Source organism: Muscardinus avellanarius, assembly GCF_963383645.1.
Source record: "Muscardinus avellanarius genome assembly, chromosome: 4".
In the NCBI taxonomy this organism is placed as follows: domain Eukaryota; kingdom Metazoa; phylum Chordata; class Mammalia; order Rodentia; family Gliridae; genus Muscardinus; species Muscardinus avellanarius.
In genome coordinates this window covers 132,865,238-132,883,500 of record NC_137789.1, presented here as the reverse complement: position 1 = coordinate 132,883,500, position 18,263 = coordinate 132,865,238, and the positions used below count along the sequence as shown (strand labels likewise).

Here is an 18,263-nt window from a genome sequence, read left to right as displayed (position 1 = left end):
GTGGGGACTTGGCAAGTGATAAGGTCACAGGGGCACAGCCCTGATATGACCTTACATTTGTGCCCTTACAAAAGAGACTTCAGAGACATGTGAAGACAGAAGATGACCTGCTATGATGTAGGGGGTAGGTCCTAACCAGACATTCAATCTACTGGTGCTCCAATCTAGACGTTCAGCCTCCAGGCCAAGGTGTTATAAACACCACTCAGGCTAAGGTAGTTTATAAGCCCAAATGGGCCAGGACAAAGAGTAAGCATACCAAGGGTAAACGAATTAAGCAGTGAAGACATAGCTGAGAGATTAATGAGGGGCCTGTGTGAGCCATCACCTAAGGAGCTGTGCATCTCTGAGAACACTTCAACACTTCCCACTGGCCAGCGAGCCAGGCCTGCAATGGAGGCACCTGGCCCTGGCTGGGGAAACTGGCCTGCCCCTGAGCCCAGAGAACCTAGCCCTGGTCTCCCAGGCAACCCCAGGCACCTTCTTTTCTGAAAAGCCAGTCACTGCATAGGACTCCTCATCTCTTCCCCTGGGAGGAGGACAGGGCAGTGATGGGGGACCTGGGCCTGGCCACAGCCTGGGTGGATGCACAGCCTGCCTGGCTCCAAGCCTTCCTGGTGGAGGGGGATCCCACAGACCCAGAGAGAAAGGTCTGTGAGGGCAGAGCACCTCAGGATCCTCAGGCAACAGGGCCGGAGCAGGGCTTAAGAGCTTGGGCGCCGGCAACAGCTTCTGTGCTCAGCTCCCAGCCCCACCACCTCTGGCTGCAGCCACCCTGGGTGAATTGATGTCTCCACCTCTCACTGCCCTCTCTTTAAAAATGGAATCAAGTACTGTGTGAATAAATGTCATTGTCAACATGATCCACATTATGATGTGAGACTACAGTGCACCAATAAAATAAAAAAAAATAAAAGCAATTAAAACAAAAAAGGAATCATGCGATGCCCAGCTCACAGGGTCACACATCAACAAAAATGACTCTTTGGACCGGCTTGCAGGGCTCTCTCAACCTGCTCCCTACTCTCACTCCATGTACTAGTCCTTTAGCTGCTGCTGGGAGAAAACGCCTGTGGGTGCTTCCCTTTTGCAAGTAGAAAACTCCAAAATTTCAACGTGACCCTCGGAAGGCTCTCTACGCTGTCAGATGCTCTGGGGGCGCGGGTATGGGGTGGGACCGCCCGGGGCGAGTGCCTAGTAGCCCGGCTGAGCTGGTTGGGGCCCAGGGTTAGCACCCTGGCCGAGCCATTGTTTGCACGGGGCGGCCTCGGGAGGGAGGCTGGCCGCCATCGCCCTCTCTTCCACAGATCTGGTGGAAACCGAGCCTCCCCTCCAGCGCGCCTGCGGAAATGGGAAGAAAGGATGCAGTTGTGTGTGGTCGGCCCCGACGCGGCCTTCCCGGGGCTGCCCGTACAACTTCTCGGTGCCCGGGCTCGGGCCCAGCCCCCACAGCCCGCCCCCGGCTCGGGGAGAGCCCGAGAGCGCCCCCCGGACTCGCGGCCGAGGCGGAGGAACCGCCGCGGGTCGGGGAGAAGCCCAAAGCTGAAAAAGAGGGGCGGGGGAGCGACGACCTGGCGGCAGTTGGAACAGCAGATTGCGCCCAGCCAATGGCGACGGCAGGACGAGGTGGCACCAAATTCCCGGTGGCCAATGGCGAGCCAGAGTCGGGTCCTAATTAGCATTTCCCCCGGGGCCTGGGCCGGGACTGCGCGGTGTGGGTGTCTGCAGTATCCCGGCGCCTCCACTCCTCCGGCCGCACTGCTGAGCTCCGCTCCGCTTTCCCTCGCCCTCATCCTTTGCCCTTTTTGTCCCTCGTCGTTAATCAACCACGCGAATTTAGGAAACTCAGGGCACGATCATTCCTCTGCCAGCTCTGGCCTGGAGATCCCGGCACAGCGGTTTCGGGACCAGACTTTCCTCGCACGCAGCGACGAGCGGGGAGGTTGCGAGCCCGGCGCCCGGATCTCGCGCCTCCAGGCGGTGGAAACCCGGCCGGTCGGCCCGCAGCCCCTGCACGCCCGGCTCGGCGGCCAGGCCCGGCCCTGGGAACGCGAGCCTCACCTCCTGGAGCCACCATGCCGGCCCACGTGCTGCAGGTGAGTTTCCCAGGAATGGCCCCCTGCACGCCCGGCTCGGCGGCCAGGCCCGGCCCTGGGAACGCGAGCCTCACCTCCTGGAGCCACCATGCCGGCCCACGTGCTGCAGGTGAGTTTCCCAGGAATGGCCCCCTCCCGGCGTGAGAGCCGGTATGGACTGGCTGTGGTGGCGCGGTGGCGGAGCAGAGTTGAGAGCTCCCGGGAGGATTTGGCCATCTTGTTCGAGCCGCCATGCCTCCCGAGTTCTCTGTCCTCAATTGATACCTAGGTTTTTTAACAGGGGCACTTGGTTCCCCAACTTTTGTTTCTTAACCCTTAAAGAGAAATCGGGTCGAGCTGGTATCTTATGTAGGTTGTCCTTTGTTGTTAGGGGTACCAGTGCAGCCCCTTCTCGAAATTTCACCCGGCTTCATCCTGGGGTACGCACCACCATCATGTAGCCAGGGCACTTGGGACAGGGTCTGTGCCTCCATTGTACCTTTCCCGCGGCTGTATTAGAAAGTCAAATGCCCCCTGCTCATCTCCCCACCCCCCGCAGGTCTCCGGCTCCTACACCACCACCACGACCATTACAGCGCCTCCCGCCAGGGGCCTGCAGAATGGAGGAGAGACTGTGGATAAGACATCCCTCTGCGCTGAAGAAGACATCCGCCCTGAAATGAAAGATGACATCTATGACCCCAGCTACCAGGACGCAGAGGGCCCCAGGCCCAAGCAGGCCTATGTCTGGAGGAACATCATCCTCATGGCTCTGCTGCACTTGGGAGCCCTGTATGGGATCATACTGTTGCCCTCCGCCAAGTTCTACACCTTGCTCTGGGGTAAGCAGGTCCCCTTGTCTTAAGCCAGTACCAGAGGTATTTCACTGCACTTTAATAATAATGTAGGTTGTTTGCCGGGTGTCTGGCACACGCTTGTAATCCCAGCATTTGGGAGGCTGAGACAGGAGGATCCCGGTTCATGGCTAGCCTCGGCTACTTAGTGAGGCCTTTTGCAACTCAGACCCTGTTGCAAAATAAAGAATAAATAGGGCTGGGGTGTAGCTCAGAGGTAGAATGCCCCTGGGTTCCATCCCCAGTACCACACACACACACACACACACACACACACACACACTAATAATAATGTAGACTGTTAACAGATTAGTGGCCCAGGTTTCCCCAACTACATGTCTTTGGTTGCCTGAGACAAACTGGGCTGTCTAGTGGGATTAGGATGCAAGAGTATTTAATACTTCTTGTGTGCCAACTTACTCTGGATGCTAGGGAAGGCTGCTGCTCCTGAAACAACTTTTGTGTTTTGAGTCATTGCTTGGCTGCCTGCCCCAACCCTGCCCCTCCAAGAGAACCAAGGCCCCTACCTAGGAGTCTTGGGAACCTGGTGCTAGACCAGGGGCTCCACAGGCTATGTGTTGACCCACGGCCAGAGAACAAAGCAAGGGAAACTGCTCAGGAGGAGAGACCACAAAAAGGAAGGAACCGGAAGGTTATCCATAAAACTCTTTTGAGGCTAGTTTGTTATGAAGGAAGATAAGAAGGTTTCTGTGTAATGTGTTACTCTAGGATTCTAGATAGGTCCCCAGGTTGCAGCATACATATGCCCGCCAACAAGTCATTTAGAACAAAATAGGGTTGCAGAAATGTTTCTTATTCTTTCCCTATACTCTATGCTTCCTAGCTCCTCTCTCCTGAGGACATGAGTGCCAAGAATCTAGCACCTTCTAACAGCGGCCCTCCCTGGCCCCAGTCCATCCCTTCTTGGCAGAGACAGCCAGGCAGAGAATTGAGCCTTGAGCAGCCCCAGCCTACAGCCTCTGCCGGAACCAGGGAGGCGCTTGCCAGCTAGTCCCTGAAGACAGGTGGAGGTTGTATAGAGCGGTCTCTGGTGTGGGGCACTTTCTGGCAGCTCTCATGGAGGTTAGTGGTATAGAAAGGATGCCTGGCAGCCGGGCGTGGTGGTGTACGCTTGTCATCCCAGTACTTGGGAAGCCGAGACAGGAGGATCCAAGTTCATAGCCTGCCTCAGCTATTTAGTGAGGCCTCTCCATAACTTAGTGAGACCCTGTTTCAAAATAAAGAATAAAAAATAGGGCTTGGAGGTATAGCTCAGACGGAGAGTGCTCCTGGAGATTTTTTTTTTTTTTCCGGTGCCACAAAAGAAAAAAAAAAAATAGAGGCCTCTTGGGTCTAATAGGTGGCAAGGTCTGCTCCCTTGAGCTTTGTCTGGGAAATTCTCGGGTCCCACAGGGAAATGCGACTGAGAAGACTCCCTTTCTTAGGAGCACAGTTATCCCAGATACTAAGTGGGAACAGGAGGACTTTGTTAGGGCTAAGAAGGTTCTATTTCTTAGGTTAGTTGTGTGTTGTCTCAGCATTTATCCTAATTCATGTTTCAAGAGCCTTCTGTCTCAGAGGTTCTTGAAGGCTCTTTGGAGACTCTAGTAGAGTCCCCAGGGCAAAGCTGAAGGACAAAACCCAGCCAGTCTGCGCCTCAGGGCAGAGCTCTGAGAGGTTTAACCATCCTTGTGGACACTAACAGTCCTTCCCTGGGGGAGAGAACGCATATCTAACTGCCTGATAGTTTTATTTAACAGATCTGTAAGGTTTTTTTTTCCCCCCTTTGGTAATGGGATGGAACCCAGGGGCATTTTACCGTCAAGCTACACTCCAGCCCTATTTTTTTTTTTATTCTTTGTTGTTGTTTTGGGTTTTTTTGAGGTAATTGGATGGAACCCAGGGGCATTCTACCTCCGAGCTATACCCCCAGCCCTATTTTTGTTTTTGTGGCACTAGGGATTTAACCCAGAAGCATTCTACCTCTGAGCTAAACCCCCAGCCCAATTTTAATTTCTTATTTGGAAACAGGGTCTTGCTAAGTTAAGGGCCTCACTAAGTTGTTGAGGCTGGCTTCAAACCTGCAATCCTCCTGTCTTAGCCTCCTGAGTACTGGGATTACAAGTGTGTGCCATCATACCTGGCTGCCAGCCCTATTTTTTATTCTTTATTTTGAATCAGGGTCTTACTGAGTTGCAAAGGGCCTCAGTAACTGTGGCTGTCTGCAAACCGTGATCCTCCTGACTTAGCCTCCCGAATGCTGGGATTACAGTATTTTTTATTTATTTTGCTTTTAGATTTGTTTTGTTTTGTTTTTGCAGTATAGGATGGAACCCAGGGGCATTCTACCTCTGAGATATACCCCCAGCTCTATTTTTATTCTTTATTTTGAAACAAGGTCTCACTGAGTTGCAAAGGACCTAAGTAGTAGCTGAGGCTGTGTGCAAACTGCAATCCTCCTGTCTCAGCCTCCCAAATGCTGGGATTACAAGTGTGCACCACCATACCTGGCTTTTCTTTATTTTGAAACAGGGTCTTGCTAAGTTCAGAAGGCTTCACTAAGTAGCTGAGGCTGGCTATGAACCTGGATCCTCCTGTTCCAGCCTTCCAAGTTCTTGGATTATAAGCATGCACCACTATGCCTAGCTTCCCTATAGGTGTAAATAAAACAGGCACCAGAATGCCTGGGTTCTTGTCCCTGCTTAAGATGGGAGCCCATGTGCTTGCAGGGCCGATGTCCCAGAGTCCTCTGGGCGTGAAACCACCTGAGATTCTTCCTCTAAGCTGAGTGTTTCTGCTTTGCCCAAAGCCCTTTCTTTCCTCCTGGTGTTTGCAGGGCCCTGGCTCTGTTGTACTTTTTCCAGGTACAGGTGTGGGTAGAAGCTGACCTGCTAAGATCTCAGTCACCACAGGGTTGGAAGCCACAGGTTACCTGGAGCCTCAAGCCCAGCTCTGGGGGAATCTGGACAGCACTTTCCTTGGGATGGTTGCTGGCTCTATGGCTTTTCTGGGGACCCTATAGGAGGAAGAGGATCAGGTGATGGAGATAGGAGATGGAGACAAGGCTCTTAGGGAGCTAATTGGGGCTGCAGAAGAGTATAAAAATTTGTTATAATGTGTGCTCTCTGAGACAGGAGGGTTGTGGTTCGAGGACAGCCTCCGCTACTTAGTGAGGCCCTTTGCAACTCAGTGAGACCCTGTTTCAAAATAAAGAATAAAAAAAAAATAGGAACCGGGCATGGTGGCGCATGCTTGTAATCCCAGCATTCGGGAGGCTGAGACAGGAGGATCGCAGTTCGTGGACAGCCTCTGCTACTTAGTGAGGCCCTTTGCAACTCAGTGAGACCCGGTTTCAAAATAAAGAATAAAAAATAGAGCAGGGGGTGTAGTAGCTCAGAGGTCAAATGCCCCTGGGTTCCGTCCCCAGTACCGCAAAAAAAAAAACCCAAAAAACTGCACAATGCACACAACTAAGTTCTGTGGCCCCTTAGAATCCATTGTTGCCTGCTGCCTGCTTGGAATGAAATACTGTTATCAGTTCTTCCAAGGCCATGCTCCATCACCCCTTCTTCCCTATTGTACCTATGTGTACCTACACCCAGGCCTAGAGGAAGCTGAGGCAGGACAATGTTGCAGCGTTCCCAGCGTTGAATACCACCTAGCATGGTCTAGACTTAGCCTTGACAGGGAGAGTCTGAGCTAGCAGGGACATGGCAAAAAATAATTGCAGAAACTAGGCACAGATCTTGGGGAGTGGATGGTAGAGGTTAAACAAGAGCTGCTTATTAAGCTGGGCGTGGTGGCGCACACTTGTAATCCCAGCATTTGGGAGACTGAGACTGGAGGATCGTGGTTTGTGGACAGCCTCAGCTACTTAGTGAGACCCTCTGCACCTTTGTGAGACCCTGTTTAAAAATAAAGAATAAAAAATAGGGCAGGGGGTGTAGCTCGGAGGTCGAATGCCCCTGGGTTCCATCCGCAGACTCAAAAAAAAAAAAAGCTGCTTATTGACACAAAGCCCAGTTCAAACCTGGGCTCCAGTTTACTAGCTGTGTGACCCTAGACAAACAGCCTTTCTCAGGATTTATTTGTTCAACTGCATGATATGATTTTAAAAGCACCTACTCTGCTCAAGGTATACAGTGGACACAGTATAGTGATATCCTGGTAGAACCTGAGCCACTGTGCAAATACAGCCACGCTGCCGGCTACAATATGGAAATGCTTTTGTTCCAGGCAGTCAGCAGGCTCGCCACTGCATCCTCTGAGAGGTCCTTGCAACTAGGGACTTCTCCACTTGGACAGCATCCAGATTGCCCTGGCTCCTGTTTCCAGAACACCCTTGCTCATGGGTCCTAAGCTCCTTAGGTGTAGTCTGGGGCCCTGGACATCTTAGAGAAGGTTGGCTGAAGGTCAAAGGAGATAGGCCCTGGGATAACACCCCTGCACACTGCCGGTGACACTATTAAGGTTTAGAGGAGGCAGGTTCTCATTCAGAGCCTAAAAAAGGCACAGACAGTGGCATCGGACTGAGTGTCCTTAGCATCCTTTCCCAGAGAGAACTTCTCTGTTGGTGACGCCTTTACTGTCTTGTCCTGCCAGCACTTTTATACTATGTGATCAGCGCCCTGGGCATCACCGCCGGAGCTCATCGCCTGTGGAGCCACCGCACTTACAAAGCGCGGCTGCCCCTGCGCTTCTTCCTGATCGTCGCCAACACCATGGCGTTCCAGGTAGGAAGCTGGCGCTGATGGTCCAGGGTTGGAAGGAGGGGAATCGGGGCTTGGAGAGGAGCATACCTCATATGCAGGCTCAATCGGTGTTTGAGCTATCAAGCACAGGGTACTTCAGTCACTGGGATGGGAAACGGGTAAGTAGCAGAGGCTCTTGAGGTGTAGGATTATTCCTCCAAGGTTTCTTCTCCAGTGTAGCTGCTGACATCCTTCAGCGTAAGGAGCCACTAACCCTCATTACCGGGGCGGTCAGTGGACATTAAACTCGAGCTTCAAGGTCACTCTTAGGATTCCACCAAAGTGGGGTTGAAGGTGCTGTGTTACAAACTCACAAACTGTCATTTCAGATAATAGAGCAAACTGCTATAGCACCATGTGCTGGGCACTGTGCTAAGCCCTTGATGTAGCTTAGCTCACTAATTCCAAACACTCACCTCAGCGGTAGGTCCTGTCATCCCTGATTTTTGCAGACAAGTCACAGAGGTTGAGTGGGTTGATGCTGTGGTCCTCTCTGGGGTTGTCATGGAGGTAGTCAAATACCTCAGTGTGTTGAGGCAACGCATTTATAACACATAAATGAAGGAAATTGAGGACGTCATAACAGTGAGCAGAGGGTAGTGCCATGTGTGTGGGGGGCTTATAGCACAGTGCGAGGAATATAGAAAACTTAATTGGTCCCTTTGGTCATGACAATGTCTGATGTGCATACTACATTTGCACGATCATCTCTGCCCTGCAGCTTATATCTGGAAGACTTGCGAGCCAAAGAAAAAGAACAGGCATATGGGTACATTCTTGCAGGGAGAGAGTCCCAGACACACCCAGAGCTCCTTTGGAAATGTGATTGTGGTCTTTGGTTAGATGCCATGTTGTTGGGCTGGGTGAGCTATTACTTGGGAAGACAAATGGGGAGCTCCCGGGAACTTACCCACAGACCAGCACCCTGGAACCAGAGGCCACTTGCCTCATACTTTCTATGCCCACCTTTTGGGCACCCCACGAAGGCCTCATCCCTCACCCCATGCTCGAGGGTTGCAGTGTTCTCTCCTACTGAGACAGAGCCCTGGGATTTGCCTGCACTCTCCCACCATGTCAGTTCAGGACGCAGCGGTGTTGTCCTGTGGCCTGGGCTCTTAGTGGCTTGTCCTCATAGGCTTCAGGGCAGGTGTGTAGAAGAGGGCAGCCCCTCCCACCCCAGGATCTGTATTCTTGGGAGTCCTGTGAAGTGGTGCTGAGAGCCCAGGGCCCTCAGGACATCGGCACTGCGCTTCTCACAGGAGGGCTCTGTCCTCAGGCCTGCCTTCCTCTTTGTCCTTCTAGAACGATGTCTATGAGTGGGCCCGAGATCACCGCGCCCACCACAAGTTCACAGAAACAGACGCCGACCCGCACAACTCCCGACGTGGCTTCTTCTTCTCCCACGTGGGCTGGCTGCTTGTGCGCAAACACCCAGCCGTCAAAGAGAAGGGGGGCTCGCTGAACCTGTCTGACCTCAAGGCTGAGAAACTGGTGATGTTCCAGAGGAGGTGAGTGAAGGGTGGATGGGGCTGGGATGTGGCCCTGGCCCCTGAGGCTGGAAGAAACCACCCTTGCTCTTAGGACTTAGGAAAGAAATGCTAAGGATTTGCTGTGTTGCATGTTCAAACCAGCATTTAGAGGTAGTTTTTTAGTATGCCACAGATCCTCAGATTAAAGTAATGTTCTTGTGATGAGTTACTTTAGTGAGAAGTGTGGAGTCTGTCAGGGGATGGAGGGATAAGCCAAGTCCCCAAATAACCATGATGCCATGCAGAATATTGTCTGTACCTGAGAGGTAGAAAAAGGAGGGTGAGCTGGGCGTGGTGGCACACACTTGTAATCCCAGCATTTGGGAGGCTGAGACTGGAGGATCACAGTTTGTGGACAGCCTCAGCTACTTAGTGAAGCCCTCCGTAACTCAGTGAGACCGTTTCAAAATAAAGAATAAAAAATTGGGCAGGGGGTATAGTTTAGAGGTCGAATGCCTCTGGGTTCCATCCCCAGACCCGAAGAAAGTAAGGAGAGAAAGAAAGGAAGAAAGAAAGAAAGAAAGAAAGAAAGAAAGAAAGAAAGAAAGAAAGAAAGAAAGAAAGGCAGGCAAGGGTGATTACTCCATTAAGAACTCCAGGAGCAGGTTTACAAAAACAGTCTAGCTAGAGACTTTTCACAAGTATTTGTGAGTGGAGACAGGAAAGAAGAAAGAAGGGAGTGAGCTAAAGCCTCACATGTTCCAAGATGGATGTCCTTCTGTCTGCTGAGGTATAGAGTGTCAGGAAAACGGACTGCAGACTGGTACCATTCCTATAGAGTCCTAGACACAGATAGAGGGTTTTATTCAGTTAGGAACAGGAAACACTAGTGTTTCCTCTGCAGCAGCGTGGCTCGGTCACAGGCGGGCTTCAGAGGGGCCGCTCTAGGACGTCACGCTGAAGGGATGCGAGGCAGGGACATGGGTTCGACAGCAGGCGGGACCCAGGCTGGGGAAGCAGAGCCAGGACTGGAGGCAGGGGAGCAGGGACATGTGAGTCACAAACATGGCTGCTGTGGGACACAGCAGTCAGCTCCCTCGCACAGTCGGGGCCTGGTGTGCACGAGAGTGAGGAGTGGACAAGGGCCTCCCTCGGAGGGACAGACCTGCAGGATCAAGGACACGCAGTGTGGCTCCTGAGGGGAAAGCGGGCAAAGAGTCCGGGGTCTCTGGGAGTGGAGGCCAGGCCCCTCACACACACTGTGTCAAGACCCTGATGGGCACGAGCCCAGGCAGCAGAGCTTGGCTGATGAGGCTGAGATTTGACCCTCACCTGATTGACCATTATAAGATGGATAACCATGCTGGGAGATGGCAGTCATTTAAGGGGTCCATATTGCCTCATTTAAAAAGTAACATAATAGTGCCGGGCGTGGTGGTGCACGCTTGTAATCCCTGTGCTTGGGAGGCGGAGACAGGAGGATCGTGCAGGTTCGAAGCCAGCAAGGCTGGCTTAAGAGACCCTGTTTCCAAATTTTAAAAAATATATAAAAATAGGTCTGGGAGTGTAACCCAGAGGTCAAAGCGTTTCTAGGAACCCTAGTACCCCCCCCCCCCAAAAAAAAAGTAACATAATAAACCTATGGTACAGGCTTGTAATCCTAATACTTGGGAGGATAAAACAGGAGAATAGCAAGTTTGAGTTCAGCCTCAGCAATTTAACAAGACCCTGTTTCAAAATAAAAACTGAGGACTGAGGTGTAGTTTGGATGTAGACTGCCCCCTGGGTTCAATCCCCAGTACAAAATAAAGAGAAAAAATAACAACACCGTGTACTCAAACATCTTTCCACTCCATCCCCTCATGCTGGTTTCTGCCCAATTATGCTCAAATAATGTAGAGGAAAGGCACAGTGGTCCAGCGAGAGTGCGCGGTCCAGGGAGGTGTGCGAGTCCCCTCCCCGCAGACTCTCTGTCATCTCCCACGTAGGTACTACAAACCCGCTGTCCTGCTGATGTGCTTCATCCTGCCCACCCTGGTGCCCTGGTACTTTTGGGGTGAGACCTTTCTGCACAGCTTGTACGTTGCCACGTTCCTGCGCTACACTTTGGTGCTCAACGCCACCTGGCTGGTGAACAGCGCTGCCCACCTCTACGGGTATCGCCCGTATGACAAGAACATTGAATCTCGGGAGAACATCCTGGTGTCTCTGGGAGCTGTGGGTAAGTCACCAATTCCTAACATGACCACATCTAGTAGTCTTCTGATTAGGGTTTGGATAGCAGCCAGATCTTTTTTTTTGGTTGTGCTGGGGATTGAACCCAGGGGCATTCTATCTTCAAGCTATATCCCCAGCCCAATTTTTTTTTATTTTCTTTTTTGGTGGTACTGGGGGTGGAACCCAGGAGCATTCTACCTTTGAGCTATGCCTCTAGCCCTATTTTTTTTGGGTCTCACCAAGTTGCAAAGGGCCTCACTAAGTAGCTGAGGCTGTCCTCGAACCATAATCCTCCTGTCTCAGCCTCCGAAATGCTGGGATTACAAGTGTGTGCCATCACACCCAGCTTCTGATTTTTATTTATTTTGAAACGGGGTCTCACTAAGTTGTACAGGGCCTCAATTAAGAAACTGAGGCTGGCCACACATCCAGAACTTCCTATCTCAGCCTCCCAAGTACTGAGATTACAAGCATGTGGCAACATACCCCACCAAATGACTGTTTTTATCACCACTTTGTAGCTAAGTTTTTCTGGTATAAAACTAGAGTATAATGTATTAGAAAGCCTTTATGAGCCAGGCATGGTGGCACACACTTGTGGGAGGCTGAGACCGGAGGATTGTGGTTCGTAGACAGCCTCAGCTACTTAGTGGGGTTCTTTGCAAGTCAGTGAGACCTTGTTTCTAAAAAAGACCAAAAAAACAGGGCTGGGATTGTAGCTTGGAGGTACAATGCCCCTGTGTTCCATCCCCAGTACCACCAAAAAAAAAAAGAAAAGAAAGAAAAGAAAACCCTTATGAGAGTCAGGCAGTAACTCTTATGTAAATGTGAAGAGTGAAATATAATACTGCTTTTTTTTTTTTTTTTTTTTTTTTGGGCGGATCTGGGAATGGAACCCAGGAGCATTCCACCTCCGAGCTACACCCCCTGTTTTTTATTCTTTATTTTGAAACAGGGTCTCACTAAGTTGGCCTCACTAAGTATCTGAGGCTGGCCATGAACCGTGATCCTCTGGTCTCAGTCTCCCAGAATGCTTGGATTACAAGCAAGCGCCACCACGCCCAGCTCTAATACTGCATTTGATTTTAACTTGTAAACCATCTCATACTACCTATATAATGAGTGCCTTGGAGTTTCCCTTCTTTTAGTCACACATAAATAAACAGCACATGAAATGCATAACTAGAAAACCACCTGCATGGCCTGTAAGCTCAATGTTTCATGTATAAGTCTGCAGTCTAAAATGTAGAATTACAAACTAGTTTAAAAAAACTGCCACACGTGACAGTATTCTTGTGGCCCCACTGTACTTTTTTTTTTTTTTTTTTTTGGTGGTACTGGGGGTGAAACCCAGAGGCTTTCTACCTCCAGGCTATACTCCCGACCTATTTTATATTTTATTTGGAAACAGGGTCTCACCAAGTTGCTGAGAGCCTCACTAAGTAGCTGAGGCTGGCTTCGAACCTGTGCGATCCTCCTGTCTCAGCCTCCCAAGCGCAGGGATTACAAGCGTGCGCCACCATGCCTGGCTCACTGTACTGTACTCTTCAAGTGTGGGCCATTCCTTAGTATTTAGTGGTGCCGGCGTGAGGGGAATCAGTGCATCTGTGGGTGGCCCTTTCCCCGCACCTACCACCCCATCTCCTTACCCTGCTGGAAGTAGGTGTGCAAAGATCAGGAAGGAAGCCGTCACTGAGCTCCCTAACTTCTCTCCTTGCTTTTGTTACAGGCGAGGGCTTCCACAACTACCACCACGCCTTCCCCTATGACTACTCCACCAGCGAGTACCACTGGCACATCAACTTCACCACGTTCTTCATTGACTGCATGGCGGCCCTCGGTCTGGCTTATGACAGGAAGAAGGTGTCCAAGGCGGCCATCTTGGCCAGGGTTAAGAGAACTGGAGATGGAAGCTACAAGAGTGCCTGAGTTGTGGATGTTTGGAGTCCTGTTCCAAAAGACAGCTGGCCAGATGTTTAATATTCTCAAAGTTAACCAACGAGTTAATGATACCAGAATGCTAAAGGTGATGACCTTCACTCGTTCTAGTAGAGTATTCTTGTAAATGTACAAGTATTGAAGGCAACCATTCCCCTCCTTGATGCTAAACTGAGATTCTTTTCTCCTTGGTCTCTTATTCCCAATGTCCTTTCTTTGTCCCTATCACCTTCCTTTCTCTTCGGCCTCACTGTTCCTCAGGCAAGCACCTGGTCAGCCATAGGTCACTATCCCATTGTAAAAGCCTAGCAATCTTTCTAGAGTTTAAAAGTAAAGGTCTTTGCTCCAGTTATCTCATTCCTCGATCTTTCTTGAGCTTCAAGGTACATCGCTCTACTCAGATATGGAACAAAATTTTCCAGGAAGTTCCTGTTAGTTGCCATCAGCCCATGCATTGCTAATTGGAAGAACTATTTAGCACAGAGATTCCAAAGCAGGCAAGTCATTGGGGGACAGAATTAGCATGCAGGGTAGGAGTAAGGATGGAGCTAGGGTGATCAAATGGGCAACAGGAAGCTTCCTTTCTCATCAGAAAGAACCAGCTGCCTACTCGGCAGAGACGTGGAGTCTCCACCATGCCTACTTTCTCTCCTGTCAGTGACAGCGCAACGGCACATCTCAACGTCTCGAATCTGTGTAGGCTGAGGATAAAGAAGACACTTAGTCCTTAGGACAAGTGGTCTTTGCTGGGAAAGGATTTTTTTCTATAATAACAAGATTTCTTATTTAAGACAAGATCTCTGCAGGTTGGCTGTGTCCAGAATTGACGATTCAGCCCCTCAGAGTTTTGGAGATTCCATGAGATGCTCCACCAACTTCCTGCATCTTCCTGCTCTGCCATCTTCACAGTCTTGGGCACTGCCCTTAACACTAATAGGATGGCTGTGGTATTTTCAGACTTTAGCAGATGAACTTGGCCAAAGTTTAACATGCATAGACAGCTGTACTGCAACATGAAAATATTCAGAGTCCATCCTCGGGGGGGGGGGGTGCTAAAGGACCTTGAAGGGGAGGAGGGAGTAGCTGGCTTCCTGTTCCTCCCACTGCTGGATAGGTTGAAGAGCAGCATCTGTAGGTAGCTTCTAAGAGATCACTTTCACTTCCCAACAGAAGGGCTCTGAGAATACCTTGCCAGGGGTTCAGAACTTACTAAGCGAGTTACCGGGTGTTCTGATGAAACAAGTTAACAGAGTAGATCCATTATTCCTTGTAATTTCTTCACACCCAATAAAAACTAGGGTTTCCCCCGGCATCCAGCCTCCATGGCGGGCTGCCTTGGAGGGGGGCGGGGGTCTCTTACCGCCTTGTTTCTTGTTCCTGACTCTACTCCCTCTGTCCTTTCTTCCTTCCAGTTCTCTCTGTTCTCTCTGTTCTCTGTTTTCTTCTTGCTTCCTGTGTGTACCTGGGGACCGGCTGTGCAGGCAGCTCCTCCTGCAGACACGCTGCTCATGGCACTGTAGCATTTGCCTGTTTATCAAGTAGAGCTGGCTGCCACTTTGCCGTGGCCTCCAGATCCTCTCCACCTCCGCCCCTGTGTGCCTCTGCCACACTGACAACTTGAGAAGAGCTTAGCGAGCCCTGCAGAAGCATCCCTGACTCAGACAGGCCCACTCTCCTGTGAGCCACGCTGAATGCCCACGGCGTGCCAGTGAGCCCGCTGTGGCGCAAAGCAGGGTTTGTTGTGAGTCTCCTTTGTCTGGGTCAGTGCTCAGTGCCCCCTGCATATTCAGCCAAGTGGCTTGGGCTGGTCAGTGCTCCCAGGGGACAGTGCAGTCCTTGTAGAAGAAGGACACCTAGTCCTCGCTGGGAAGCACAAGGAACAGGGGCAAGTTCCCAAGTGCCTCATATTGAAAGGAGGCCCCCAGCTGGAGCCAGGGCCTGCCGCAAAGCTTTGGCTGAGATGTGGGACGCGAGATGCCGTGAACTTTGCTGAAAACTTTGTTCAGCAACCTAACCAGCATCCCCTACTGCACAGCACAGCTGAGGGCAGAAAATAGGATAGAAGAAGTCAAAGTATTCTTTCAACATCAGTATTGAAGACCATGAACCTCTCTGGCCCTGTATCTCAGTCACCAGTGCAGAGCCTGCCTCTGTTCTATCAGGACTGGCAGTGTACAATACCAAATGCTCTGTCCACTGTCTGGCCCAGTGGTGGGAGGGAGAAGAGCCTGTCTTGCTGAGTTAAAGAGAAGCTACGAGGAACAGCCTGCACTAAGGCAACCTTATCTTTGAGCTGTTCATTAAAGTAGAAAAGAACCTCATGGAAGATCGCTGTGATCAGATTTGCTGACCAGTGTGTCTACCCTGTAAACGTCTCTTGGATGGTTTTAATTGGACAGGTCCTTGGATACCTGGTTTATGATACATGTACAATATCCTTTTTAATAAGAAAAGATATTGTTCCATGGATCTGATCCATGCCATGTCTCTACACAAGAGGGGATGGAAACCTCAGAGTGAGGGCCCAGGGTGTGTGTGTGTAGAGGTGCACTGGCTCAATACAGAACACTATTTTCAAGATTCTAAAGCTCAATTCAAGTAACACATTAAGGAGAAGCTCAGATCTAATCAAGAGTGAATTTATTATAGTTGCCGACAATTTATTCAGGTGCCTTACCTCTCTCTTTTCTAATCTGTTGCGTACGGGCCCGCCTTGCTCCCGCTATGGAGTCCCCTAACACCAAGACCCTGTATCAGTGGCAGACAGGAAACTGGACTGGCTGGGGATTAGCAGTCATCAGTTTGGAGGATTCTGATTTGGGCTTTATTTTGGAAACTTGGGGCTGTTTATTAAGTACATATTTGATGGAGGGTGGGTGCAGTTTGGGCATACTTGATCTGTGATATTTTTTAAGACTGAAAAATGCTCATAGTATTTAAATTGAGTTTTCTACCAAGGTGTGCTAGTAACTGAGGGCCTTCTCCGTTAAGTGCAGCTGAAATGGGTCAGTGCGAAGTTATGAAGGCGAGGTGGCCGTGGACTGCTCCTATGACTGTGCCACGGGCTTCCCAGTTGACTCTCGCTTGTTAGCAGACCCACTCTGACAAAGAATCCACTCCCAAAATAAGGACATTCATCAAGGAAGGCAGAACACTCCTGAACTAATCACCTCTTATGGTCCCACTTCTCCACACTTGCTTCGGAGACTAAGTTTCCAGCCCATGAATTCTGTGGGACACATTCAAACAAGCACTGGACAAGTCAATTGTAATGTGCCTCAATGTTCCTTCTCTTAAAATGGGGTGATAATACTGACCTACCTCAATGGGCAGGTCTGAGGTGTGAGTAATGCTTCTTATACAGCATTTTGGCATCCTCAGCAAAGGAATTGTCGAGGCCTGCGTGTTTTTACTGTAGCAGCGTCTGCCATGGACTTGACGTATACCCACATACTGGATGACTTAGTCTACATCATTCTCTTGAGGGGTTGAATGAATGCATTTGGTAAATGTTAGATAATTAGACAAAGTTTGAGAATGTATACTCATTGCTATGAAAACATGCAGGATGCCTTTTCCTTCCTTGGGTGGGATTTTTCCTTATATGAAATAGTTATTTGTAACCTAAGAATAATTTTGGAATAATTTCATTAATATCAATTTAGTAGTTGTACTGATCTAAGTTTGTTCCTAATAAAATTGAAGTGAATCTAAATGCATTTTATCTGAGGTTTTTGTGTGTGCGTTTGCGCGCGGTGCTGGGAATTCTACCTCTGAGCTACACCCCCAGTCCTATTTTATTTTTTATTTTGAAACAAGGTCTAAGTTGTGGAGCGCCTTGCTAATTTAGAGAGGCTAGCCATAAACCTGCTATCTTCTTTTCTCAGCCTTCCAGGTATTGAGATTATAGGCCCAACTCTCTCTCTATCTCGGAGCTTTTTTGGCTGTGATATATTTCCTGGCATATACGTCCGGCCCAACACTATATACATAACCCTTTTCATTTTTAAAATAAAGAAGCAATAAGGGCTGAGTCATACCCCTCTAACCTACCCTGCCCTACCTCAGGTTAACTTGAGGTTAAACTCTGGGCAGCAGGAAACCAGAAGTCTGCTGCCATTAAGTCAAACACAACCATGAACTGGTACCTCAGCCTGGAGAAATGCCAGGTGCCCCTGTGTTGCATGGTCACATGGACCCAAGATAGAGATGTCTGGAGAGACCCCAGAGCAGAAGCAGTATTTGAAAGAAGCAGTTTTCTCCCTTGTACTCAGGCTGAGCAATGTTCAGCTCATTTCTGTGTCTGGAAAGCCCCCACCTCCAGGCAATAAATGGCTTCCTGAGATCTCTGGTGTAGGGCAGGAAGGGAACACTCCAAAGGAGGGTTTTAAGTTCCTGGAGAAGAGAGAACTTCAAGATCGCAAGGTGAAAAAGGTGGATTTCGTTTTACTTTGCTTTTAAACGTATTCTGCTTTATCTGAGAACCTTCACGTAGAAAAGAGTTAAGACAGACTTAACAGTTTGTAGAGGCTCCATATAGCAGCAGGAGTCTCCTTGGGTAATACCTAGGATCCAGCCCCCCACCCCCTACACACACACACAACACCCTAGCGATTAAAACCAGGGCCTGCCAGGCGAGCTCTCCACCACTGAGCCACATCCCAGCCCTTTTGAATTTTTTATGTTGAGACAGTGAGACAGGACTTCACTAAGTTGCCCAGTCGACTCTGGCACCTCGGTCTTCACGCCCAGCCTCATTAAACAGCACGTTGAGGGCTTAGAAGGGAAGCCGCTGTGCGCGGAGGCGTCAGCCCTACTCAGCCGGGGCTGCACAGCTGCAGTTGGGGCCCACTTGCCGCCAGCTGTGCCCCGCCTCTCTGGCGGGCCCTCTGGTGCTGACGCGGCGGGGTTACTGCCGGTCAGAGACCTGGCCTCCGGGGTTACTCAAGTTCACTCGAC

At 50.2% G+C, this 18,263-nt stretch overlaps 1 protein-coding gene across 1 annotated transcript; it reads left to right on the top strand.

Moving 5' to 3' along the window:
- Positions 1–2,184: 2,184 nt before the first annotated feature.
- Positions 2,185–13,295, top strand: LOC308262437 (acyl-CoA desaturase 1-like; the record flags this gene model as incomplete). Its single annotated transcript, XM_080694851.1, has 6 exons — positions 2,185–2,205; positions 2,635–2,917; positions 7,532–7,662; positions 8,983–9,188; positions 11,138–11,370; positions 13,096–13,295. The coding sequence occupies 6 exons, from the start codon at positions 2,185–2,187 to the stop codon at positions 13,293–13,295; spliced, it is 1,074 nt and encodes a 357-aa protein (XP_080550977.1).
- Between the last annotated feature and the right edge of the window lie 4,968 nt (positions 13,296–18,263).